This window comes from Phalangium opilio, unplaced genomic scaffold (genome assembly GCF_054372755.1).
Source record: "Phalangium opilio isolate 3A_F unplaced genomic scaffold, DU_Popi_V2 ptg000024l_1, whole genome shotgun sequence".
Taxonomy (NCBI): Eukaryota; Metazoa; Arthropoda; class Arachnida; order Opiliones; family Phalangiidae; genus Phalangium; species Phalangium opilio.
Window position 1 is genome coordinate 6,544,055 of NW_028324155.1, and position 10,961 is coordinate 6,555,015.

The 10,961-nt window shown below is 33.9% G+C and overlaps 3 protein-coding genes across 3 annotated transcripts; all 3 read left to right on the forward strand.

Annotated features, from left to right (window-relative positions):
- The first annotated feature begins 1,897 nt into the window (after positions 1–1,897).
- LOC149692486 (uncharacterized) lies at positions 1,898–4,549 on the forward strand. The gene is made up of 6 exons (XM_089868822.1): positions 1,898–3,511; positions 3,620–3,926; positions 4,027–4,067; positions 4,140–4,238; positions 4,298–4,393; positions 4,459–4,549. Exons 2-6 carry the CDS (start codon positions 3,746–3,748, stop codon positions 4,486–4,488), a joined length of 447 nt encoding a protein of 148 aa, XP_089724948.1. The 5' UTR covers positions 1,898–3,511; positions 3,620–3,745; the 3' UTR covers positions 4,489–4,549.
- A 440-nt stretch (positions 4,550–4,989) lies between these two features.
- LOC149692487 (uncharacterized) lies at positions 4,990–5,905 on the forward strand. Its single transcript, XM_089868821.1, has 5 exons — positions 4,990–5,251; positions 5,346–5,386; positions 5,451–5,552; positions 5,623–5,724; positions 5,787–5,905. Exons 1-5 carry the CDS (start codon positions 5,071–5,073, stop codon positions 5,808–5,810), a joined length of 450 nt encoding a protein of 149 aa, XP_089724947.1. The 5' UTR covers positions 4,990–5,070; the 3' UTR covers positions 5,811–5,905.
- A 2,972-nt stretch (positions 5,906–8,877) lies between these two features.
- Positions 8,878–10,538, forward strand: LOC149692488 (uncharacterized). Its single transcript, XM_089868823.1, has 5 exons — positions 8,878–9,281; positions 9,555–9,589; positions 9,825–9,927; positions 10,041–10,141; positions 10,210–10,538. The coding sequence occupies exons 1-5, from the start codon at positions 9,008–9,010 to the stop codon at positions 10,252–10,254; spliced, it is 558 nt and encodes a 185-aa protein (XP_089724949.1). The 5' UTR covers positions 8,878–9,007; the 3' UTR covers positions 10,255–10,538.
- Positions 10,539–10,961: the final 423 nt, after the last annotated feature.

Below are 10,961 nucleotides of genomic sequence, written 5' to 3' on the forward strand. Positions count from 1 at the left end.
AAAGAGAGGAGAGAGAGGTCACCAAGGGGTTAACCTCAACCAAACCCCGCAGGATTTTTAATTGAACAAATTATCCGAATGCCAAAAATAACGATCTTAAAACACATAATGATATGAACCATGACCAAAATTAACATTGTTACAAGAAATATAGACTTTTTTCATTTAGTTCCGGTAAGGTAAGCTGTTGTTATTGCTTATACTAAAGATCCTCATAGAAACATGCAATTGTATTTATGAAAACATTCAGACTAAGATGAATTCGTTTTTATGTTTTTTTATCTGGTATATAAGGGGGAGTGTTTCACCGCATCTCTCTCTCTGCCCTGGCTATTTTATTTTTTTTTGATTAACGAGTTTGTTACAAGACCCGTGACCCCTACCAGTCTTTCCTGAAACCGCCAACAAAAAATATACTAAAACGCGTGAACCCCAGTGAGTCCATCTACGTCAAGGTTCGCTCCATCGAACATTATTCTCGACCACGCAGCCGCAACTAAAACCTCAAACCTTTTTTTTAGTGTGTTTGCCCTGTAGGCCTAACTAAAACACATCCTAAGGGTGGGTTGAGGTGTATATACTAAATGCCATATGTATGGGAGTCAAAAAAATTATTAACGAATAGACCCTCAAATACAATAGGAAACTGTGGGTTCACAAAAGGAAATTCTCAGGGGGTTACGGGTTATGCTTTAAAGAGAGATTGAAGAAGAATATATAAGGTACGGTAGAATTAAGTATTAGATGATTTTGCCTTAATTCACTCTCCCTTTAAAAAGTAATTATTACAAAAGAATTTTGAAAAGGATGTACATAAAGACGGAGAATGGGTTTTAACCATAACTGTGAGGATTATCTTTTAGAAGAATGACGTAGTTTTACTTCGGTATATTTTTTTCAAACGACAATTTTGATCCAAAACTTACGATATTCAATATATCCCAATAAATAAAGTCAGCGGTAAGGAGAAGGAACCAACCACCCTCTCTCCAATTAGCCTCTTAGTTATTAACACTTTAAACGCGAACGCTAAGGATAACCGATAGATCATCACCCGGACTATCTTTCGGAGAAAACCGAGCGCGCGAGAGCAAAAAATGCGGGAAAAACGTGGGAAAAAAATTACAAATCGCGCGCTTTTTCACGTCCAGGAGGCGTTACTTTACGGGCCGAGTAAAAGGAAGGGCGGTATACAAGCGAAGATGCTAATTAATGTTTTGTAGGTTCGTCGATATAGCTTAAGTTAGTGTCTTTTTGGTTTTGTACGCTAGAAACCCGCGGGAACTCATCTGATTTTGGGGGATTTTGGCGCAAAAACAAGAGGAAGGAACAGATGTTTTCAACTGAGGGGCTAAATTTTGGTTAACCAAAAAGAAAAGGGGGGATTCACGTTAACTAAAAACTTCCTCACCCGTTAAGAGATGAAGCGATTTTCCCTTAGTAAATGAGATACGGAGAGCCAAAAGGACCTGATATATTACAGAGATGCGTCCAGACTATGCTGGGATGGGATGGTTTTTAGAGAGGTTTCAAAAAGAAATTTTTTTTTTAAAAAACTGAGGCATTTTCTTGGGGTAAAAAACTATTAACCTTTTTTGCTTCTGGGAAAAAAATGGGCATTTAGAATTAATGATTTTAAATAATTACGCTTTTAAATTATAATAAGGCGATCAATTTAAAGTTTAACATGTTTATATACATTTCTATGATCTATATATCCCTAAAAAATTATTGATAAAGATAACCAACCCTACTTAAACCACTCAGAGGTAAAAAAAACCATTTATACATTAATAAAATATGATTTTTCTATATAGAACTCATATTTTTTTTTAGTAGGAAATGAATATGTTGGTAGCTTTGAGGGGTTTCTACTCAAAAAAAAAAAAATGTTAAATAAGGGCTGAGTGTACTCTCAAAGAGTATAGAGAGGAAAAAAAACCAATTTACGTCAAAAGGCTTAATGCATTAGTATCTCATTAAAGCAAATATTCCTCCGGTATGGTATGGGAGTCGCCTTGCAAAAAATTGTGGAGTTAGACAATTTTTTTTTATTACATATCACCCTTGAAATCACCAACCAGAAGAGAAAAAAAAACACAACTTGTACCGAAGAGAGTGTGAGAGGGACAAGGGGAAAATGTTTCCTGCCTACAAAGCGAGAGTAAAGATGAAAATTAAATATGCAAACGTTTTTCATCTACGATTAACGTGTATTTGGGGTATAAGCAAATTTATCGACAAAATTAAAAAGTAAAGAAATAAAAATCTTTCTACAGAATAAACACACAAGAATAAAGTTCAGTCTTTGATTTGATATTTCTAAATTTAGGGTGAAAAGTTTAGGATGCAAATACGATATACGAGATTTACCTTAAGTTATTTTAGAAGTTCGTTGCGACTTTGCTTTAAATTTACAAAAAATAAACTTACTAGGCCTAAGCCTAGTTTTGAAAAAAAAAATAAATTAAAATAAAATTACTTCGCTCGCGCTTTAAAAGTTGAAAAAGTAATACCACGTGATTAGTGAATACGGTCTGGCGCGAGGAAGTTCGCGCATTTTCCATGGGAGTAAATACGTTGAGGTAAAAAAAAATTCCTATTCAAAACACACAAACTCCCAGATCTAATTTTCAAGTCTCCTTTGCACATTGAGATAGGGGGGGGGGCGGACCTGGGTTTATGGTTTATGTAGATATTTGGGCTTTAGAAACAGTCCCTTCTCCCGCGAATTTCCTTCCTCTCTACCAGTCTCGCCCAGCGATCTCTTAAGTGGCTTGGTTTGCTTCAAGATTCAAATAGGAAAACCAAGCTTTCTGCTTTCCGCGGCGAATTTCGGTTCAAATTATTAGCAACTCAGCGACTATAGTTCCATCTAGTCGAATAAGGCTTTGTTACATCTCAGACTACTTCCGTGTTTACTTCCCCCACTTTCCTGAAACCTTTCCGGCTCAACCATACCCTGGGTTACGAAGATACCATGCACGGAATACCCACTCCCGAAATTTCAGCATCTTAAACCCAAATCCCAATGGAACATGGTAGAATATCATACCCTGCACCTTGATTCAACTTAAAGGTTTGCACCAAGTCTTCTTGGTGACCAGAACCTCGGAGAATATCTAAGAATTGTGGCTATCGGTTTGTCTAGAATATTTTATCACCCGCGCTAACTCGATGGAAATCCCGTTTTAAAAGGCGAAATGAAATTTGCTTTTAAGGAATTTTTCAAGACGAATAAGGCTTTTGTATTAGTTTAGTTTAATCGCCTTATTGTTCGCAATATTTTATCACCTTTTATGTCGAAAAAATATTAGGAACATTCTAGACAATATTACTTGTTATTGAAAACAATTCTAAAGCTTTTAGAGATCATTTGTTTCACACGCAGTTTACTATATTCCCAGTGACGTTATCAATAAAAGTCAACTCCAACTGAATGTGAAGTTTCAAAAAACATAAAATCTAATCAACTTCAGTGACATCAAGTATATTATCTAAAGTTAAAAAGGTAACGTTGATCTTCATCCTACTAAAGGTGTTCGTCACCGAGTTAAATTTTGAAAAGGCGACGATAATTCACTAGAGTTACAACTTCTAGTTAATTTATTTCCGCCAGAATAATTCAAAAACAATAGTGACATTATCAAAATTTCAAACGTTAAGGCAACGTCAGCGTTTAAAATCCTTTAAAAGGGAAAATTTCCATAAAGAAAAGTTTAGTTAACTCCGATTTTCGATCACCATGAAACTCGCAATTTGCGCGATGTTCTTCCCGATGATAATACAAAGCGTCGTAAGCATCACGCGCGGATTGCCATTTCAAAATTGTAACAGAACAGACGGTACTCCATTCGACCGCATGGATATAAACATTTTGACAAACGATGGTGCCCTCCACTTTAACAGACTTTGCGATAACAACAGTAAGTTTGAAATCAAACAGTTAACTCAAATCTTCCTTTGAAGAGAACTAAAACTTCCTGAGCATAATTTTGTAATTCTAAAATAATGCGTATCCCTTAGAATTAGATCGATGCTTGGATACATTGAAAAATAAGATCTTGGTAAGTGTGAACTAAACATTTTAGCAGACATATGTTAATTGAGTAATACTAATTTGTCCACTTAACGAGCAGGATCAGTATCCCGAAACCGATACCTGTTGCTTGGACGATTATGATCTGGAAAGAGATTTCAATGGAAGGTGCCCTAAACCGATTTATCGTGTAGAAAAGGTAAGTCAAAAATTAATTTCCAAATAACTAAAATTTAATAACTAAAACATTCCTGGCAGACTAAAGGATATAGGCCAATATTTTGCTGCATCCTTCAAGTAATTGACGTCATTCCAAGAGGTCAACGCCAAACCATCCTAAATGACGTTCATTATGTAAGTAATCGTAACTCTTTGCGAAAGTTAGGAAACGATTTTTAAAACTTATATAATTATTTAAGGAATGCCAAAAGAATTACATCGGAGGTTAGTGTAATATGCACACTCTAATGTAATAGAATCGACAACTTAGAATGTACAACTTGGAAATAAAGCATTTTTAAAAAGTTATAAAATTGTGTTTTAATTAGCTTGATATTATAGTTCCATGACTAAATTGGAAAACCCGCGCCAAATTTTTAAAAAAACCTTCAAAATCGGTTTATTTTAATGCCTGAATGGGCAATTTATTCTCGATAATGTAAAATTAAAATTAGATCTAAATTGCAGTATTGTTCAGAATCTTTTATCACCTTTTATGTGAATTTACGATAGAAAAACAAGACAATTTTACATTCTAATGGCTTGTAACGCGCTTCAGGCATTTATCAATTAATCCAAAGTCATAAAAAATATGCTAAAGTTTCGACATCTTCATCCTTATAATAACCATTCGAATTTTTAAAAATCGTCGATGTATTAGTAGTTCTAGTTAATTTACTTCTGCCACAATAATTCAAAAACAATGGTGCCATTATAAATATTTTAAACTTTAAGGCAACGTCAGCGTTAAAATCCTTTAAAAGCAAATTTTCCATTAAGAAACCTTCAGTTAACTCCAAAAGGCGTTCACCATGAAACTCGCAACTTGGGCTCTGTTCTTCGCTATGATAACGTTAGCTGTCGGTGAGAAATTGAGTATGCCAAGCATTCGTCGGTGTAATAAAACAGACGGTACTACATTCGGCCTAACAGACACCAACATTATGGAATCGGACAATTACAGACAATTTTACAGACTATGCGATAACAAAAGTAAGTTTCATTCAAATCCTTCTCATTTTTCCAAATACGAGTTCTCGTTTATTTTCTGAGTATTTGTAATTCTAAAATAATGTGTATCCCTTAGAATTGGAACTATGCTTGGAGACATTGAAAAATAAGATCTTGGTTAGTATGAACTAAACCTTTTAGCAGATATGTTAATTAAGTAACTTGTCCACTTAACTTGCAGGAATCGCATCCTGAAGCCGATACCTTATGCTTGGAAAATTATGATCTCGAACGATATCATTTCAATGGAAAGTGCCCTAAACCGTTTCATATAAAAAAAAATGTAAGTTCAAAAAAAAAAAAAACAAAAAACTAATGACTAAATTTTAATAATCACGAATCTTTCCGCGCAGCCTCTTAGGCTTGAAAATAGCCCAATATTTTGTTGCATCCTTAACGCAATTGACGTAATACCAAGGGATCAACGCAATTCCCTCCTGACTAACGTTCATTATGTAAGTAAACGTTGGACTCTGCGAAAGACGCCTTTTAACAACTAATTGTACCATTATTTTAGGATTGTATACACACTCTAACGTAAAAAATTTTGGAAAAGTTACTAAATTGCGTTTACAATTGTTTATTTGTGCTTGAAATTATGGTTTCCCGATAAATAAAATTTGAAATATAAATTTGTATTTATTTAATTTTTATGACACTATTGCCAATGTATATTTTATCAAGTTTTATGTCGACGAAAAAACAATGCCATCAAAGACTATATTATATAATAATTGATCGAGAACAATTTGTACAGCGCATTATTTAGTCGTTACCTTCACTCACAGTTCGCTATATCCCCAGTGAAATTGTTAATATTCTAGTGACGTTTTATTATTCAGTTTAATTAAGGAGTCTTATTATTTTAACATAAATTAAAAAATACAATAAGAATTTTAACGACCAAATAAGTCATCCTTCGTTATTTCTATTATTAAAAAAATGTCTTACTGTTTCCCAATGTTTTAACTGCTTTGGATTAAATACATTAAATTATAGGAAATGTATATTGAATTCAACTTTAAATACGGGTATTAAAGGAAGTACTTAAATCACAAATTTTTAAGATTATTTCCCGATCTAAAAAGATATCGTAACAAACTTACCGCGTTCTGTTGATGGTACTTTATAAGTTATTATCCTTAATTAAATTGTAAACAAAATGGCTCGTAGTTTTCAAATGCGTATTTTATTTAATTTTAATTTCTTCGAGTTAAATACATTAATCTTTTCCATAAATTCTCCAAAATTCATCTTTTCTTAAGGGGCAAATCTGAAAGAACGATAACATTTTAAGAATATTTCTCCATATCAAAGTAAATCGGAGCAATATTGAATTACCTCAGAAACTTCCTCGAGTATAGAGTTTCTACGTTTTTCTGATATTCGGTGCATTATTTGGGTAATACAACATACCATTGGATCGTACCGTTTTACGCCTGCCTATTTAGGAGAAAATTTCACGAAGAAAAAATTAGCTCTATTCATTATTAGTCAACTACAAAATGTTTGTGCCTTATTAAATATAATTTTTTGTTGAGTGCTCAAATAATTTAAATAATATTCAACTTGCTTGATCCGTGTTTACACCGGTACTTTTGCAAGTTCCTCCGTCCTTGCTACCGGTTGTCATATCCATTCTGCAGCTTTTGTCTCTTCTCTGCTTTTGAAAAAAATTGAATATTTGTAAAATATCATATTGGTTTTAATGATACGTAACTTGTAACCCAAATCAAGGATCTTATAAACACCGTAGAGATTAGGATTGTATATCAATGTCATTTGAAATATCAAGGCACTTTTAATTACGAAGTTAATGGCTACCGCTCCTTAATGTATAGGGATGGTTTTTTGATTCGATGTAACCTCTTGCCTCGTGGAAGGGTAAGAGATGGGAATCCATAATACGTAGTATTTACACGTATCCATGATTTTAAACATCCCGCAGCTAACATTACTTACATCAAAAAATAGTGTGAAATGAGAAAAGCACAGGTCTATTATAAAATAGAAAGAGAAATAATAAAAAATAGTTAATACACAATTATCACCCTTTTGATGGAAGAGACGGGTTAATTTATCCTCGAATGATCCCCCTTATTCCCAAACCCATTCTCTTCGTTTATTTTCCTTTGATGAAACTAATTTAATTTGAAAGCGATTCAAAATCATTTCTAATATATCGAAAACAATTATCAGTTTTGACTAAGGTCCTTTGCTAACTAGCTGCTAACTATAATTACTCTGAGTATGTTAGTTTTAGCTTACCGCCGTATTCGCAAAATAATTTGTACAACTCCATGGCTACTCTCTTTTCTTCAGTTGAATACGGCCTTCCGTCCACTGGTTCGCATGGCTCCACTTCTGATTTACTTCGGTTCGGCGGAGTAGTTACCTCCGCCTTTTTGGTCGGCGTAGTTACCTCCGCTTTTTTGGTCGGCGTAGTTACCTCCGCTTTTTTGGTCGGCGTAGTTACGACCTCTTTTACGCATGTTACCTCCGCTGGTTTGGATGGCTCCACTTTATTTAGTTTGGAAAGCCGTAGTTCCGTCCTTTCTCATACATGGCTCCATTTCTAATTTACTTTGGTAAGTCTCCTCTACCACAGTTAGCACGATGATGGCGAAGAACGTGGCGTAAGTTTTGAAGTTCATGGTGGTCTTGCAGTGCATGAACTAAAGATCTCCATGGGAAACAATTGCTTTTAAAGGAGGTTTTAACGCTGACGATAATTCATAAAGTGCAATTTACATAATGGCCTTATTGTTCTAGGCGGAATAAAATTACTGAATCAAATTACTTTCGATATTATGTGTAATGTCTTCTCACTATCCATATTAAAGGTGATAAAATATTTTAGACAATACCTCGATAAAAGAAATTTTCCATCATTGAGAATTCTCAATTGTCCATTGTCCATTGTCATTGTCACCCGCCTCATAACGATCATTTTATAATAAAATCGATATCATCGGTTGTAATTGCGGAAATGTTTTAGATAGATCAGTTTGATATACTGGAAATAATTATTGGCTTCGTATCACTCGTGTTACCGTGGCTATAGGCCAATCTTAATGAATATTTTCCAAAGTTAATTTGCAGCTATTAGATAATGAAATCCTGTAGACGCAAAACTATAGATGAAGCCCCCCCCCCGTTTTTCCGTGTATACCATGGCCATATTTCCGCGCATTACGATCATGATGATAGTATTAACATTTTCACGCTAAAGAAAATTTTAACGTAACGAACTGATGTAATTCTTCATTACAAATATCGGTCCAATTAACAAATAGGATATGAACCTTGAGCGATAAACATTCCCACCTCGGTGTACGATATGTAGTATTTATCAGCGAATTTGTCGCTCATCAGTAATGTTATGATGCTTTCTTAGTACACGCAATTAATCTTTCAAATTCTAGAGGAACTGAAACATTTCCGCAATTATACCCGATGCTATCGATTTTATTATAAAATGATCGTTAAGAGGCGAGTAACAATGACAATGGGCAATTGAGAATTCTCAATGATGGAAAATTCAAATTTCTTTTATCGAGGTATTGTCTAAAATATTTTATCACCTTTAAAATGGATAGAGAGAAGACATTACACTTAATATCGATAGTAATTTGATAAAGTAATTTTATTCCGCCTAGAACAATAAGGCCATTATGAAAATTGCACTTTATGAAATATCGTCAGCGTTAAAACCCCCTTTAAAAGCAATTGTATCCCATGGAGATCTTTAGTTCATGCACTGCAAGCCGATCGCGCACCATGAACTTCAAAACTTACGCCACGTTCTTCGCCATCGTCGTGCTAACTGTGGTAGAGGAGACTTACCAAAGTAAATCAGAATTGAAACGATGCAGAAAAGACGATGTAACTACTCCGCCGAACCGAAGTAAATCAGAAGTGGAGCCATGCAAACCAGCGAACGGAACTCCGTATTCTACTGAGGAAATGAAAGTAGCCTCGGACTTGCACAAATTATTTTGCAAATACGGCGGTAAGCAGAAACTAACATACTCAGAATGATGAACTATAGTTAGCAGCCAGCAAAGGACCTTAGTCAAAAACTGACAAATTTCTGTCAAGCCCTTTTTTTTTCAACATATTAGAAATGATTATAAATCACTTTCAAAACAGACGAAGAAAATGGGTTTGGGAATAAGGGGGATCATTCGAGGATAAATTAACCCGTCTCTTCCATCAAAGGGCAATAATTGTGTATTAATAATTTTTTCATTATTTCTCTTTCTCTCTTTCTATTTAAAAATAGACCTCTGCTTTGGAGAATTCAAAATATATGCTCAAGTAAGTATAACGTTAGCCGTGGAGTATATGGGCTGACTAAAACAATGGATATTGTATAAATACTAAGTATTAGCCATTAACTTCGTAATTTAAAAGTGCCTTGACATTTCAAACGACATTGATATACAATCCTAATCTCTACAGTGTTTATATGATCCTTGATTCGAGTTTCAGTTTAGTATCATTAAAACGAATATGAAGACGATTTACAAATATTCAATTGTTTTTTCACAAGCGATGGGCCGAGAATGACAAAAGTAATTGCCTAGAAAATGCGACAACCGGTAGCCGCGACGGAGGAACTTGTAAAAGTACCGGTGTAATCACGGATCAGGCAAGTTAATAATTATTTAAATTATTTGAACACACAACAAATAATACGCATTTTGAAGTTGATTAATATTGAATAGCGCGAATTTTTTCTTCGTGAAATATTCTCGTAAATAGGCAGGCGTGAAACGGTACGATCCATTACTATGTTGTGTTGCCGAATCAATGCGCCACCTTATAGTAAAGGTCACTAAAGAAAGTGTAATCGAAGACTTGAATGAGGTAATTAAATATTGCTCTGATTTATTTTTATATGGAGAAATATTCATAAAATGTAATCGCTCTTTCAGTATTGCCCTAAAAGAGAAGATCGTTGGGACTGGAAATTTGGGTAGGGTAAATTAAGGACGAGGTCAATATATATACTCGAATGTAATGTATTAAACTCGAAGAAACTAAAATTAAATAAAATACGAGTTTAAAAACTATAAGCCATTTATTTTTACAATAATTAAGGATAATAACTTATCTGGTCTTTCAAAATTTTCTTTTTGTACGCTATCAAAAATTTCACAATAAAAGTATAACGTTGACTATTATTTGAGAAATGTTTTAATTATCTAATTAATGCAAAACAATTAGACCACATCATTCAACTGAATTAGAAAACGACACTGAGGTTTCGTTTTACTCGCCATCGTCTGCGCGGTGTAATATATGTAGGTGGAATTAAAAACATTTTTGAAATGTCGAAAATGGTTTTTCAATTAATTGCTTGGGGTTTAAAAAATTTACTACAAATCGGAGTTCAATTCAGTTTTATCGCGGTATTGTCACCCATACTTGATTTCTCTTGCGTTGATTAAAAAATAATTGAGAAATATTTTACAAAAATTTTAAAACTACACTATTATGAATTGCTAGGCAAATAGGTGACAATGGGAAATTCACTCTTAAGATTATCCAAATGCGGTATTGTCTAAAATATTTTATCACCTTTTGTGTCGATGAAAAAAAAACAAGAAAATTAGACTATAATTGAGAACAATTGACATATTAGTAGTCATTAGCATCAGACGCAGTTTGCTATATACTGACTGAA

Coding starts and splice junctions, on each gene's coding strand:
- LOC149692487 (XM_089868821.1), top strand. CDS start 5,071: ATGAAACTCGCAACTTGGGCTCTGTTCTTCGCTATGATAACGTTAGCT. Junction 5,553..5,622: donor CGTTTCATATAAAAAAAAAT/GTAAGTTCAAAA, acceptor CTTTCCGCGCAG/CCTCTTAGGCTTGAAAATAG. Junction 5,725..5,786: donor TCCTGACTAACGTTCATTAT/GTAAGTAAACGT, acceptor CCATTATTTTAG/GATTGTATACACACTCTAAC.
- LOC149692486 (XM_089868822.1), top strand. CDS start 3,746: ATGAAACTCGCAATTTGCGCGATGTTCTTCCCGATGATAATACAAAGC. Junction 4,068..4,139: donor CATTGAAAAATAAGATCTTG/GTAAGTGTGAAC, acceptor CTTAACGAGCAG/GATCAGTATCCCGAAACCGA. Junction 4,239..4,297: donor CGATTTATCGTGTAGAAAAG/GTAAGTCAAAAA, acceptor CATTCCTGGCAG/ACTAAAGGATATAGGCCAAT.
- LOC149692488 (XM_089868823.1), top strand. CDS start 9,008: ATGGAGATCTTTAGTTCATGCACTGCAAGCCGATCGCGCACCATGAAC. Junction 9,282..9,554: donor ATTATTTTGCAAATACGGCG/GTAAGCAGAAAC, acceptor ATTTAAAAATAG/ACCTCTGCTTTGGAGAATTC. Junction 9,928..10,040: donor TGTAATCACGGATCAGGCAA/GTTAATAATTAT, acceptor GTAAATAGGCAG/GCGTGAAACGGTACGATCCA.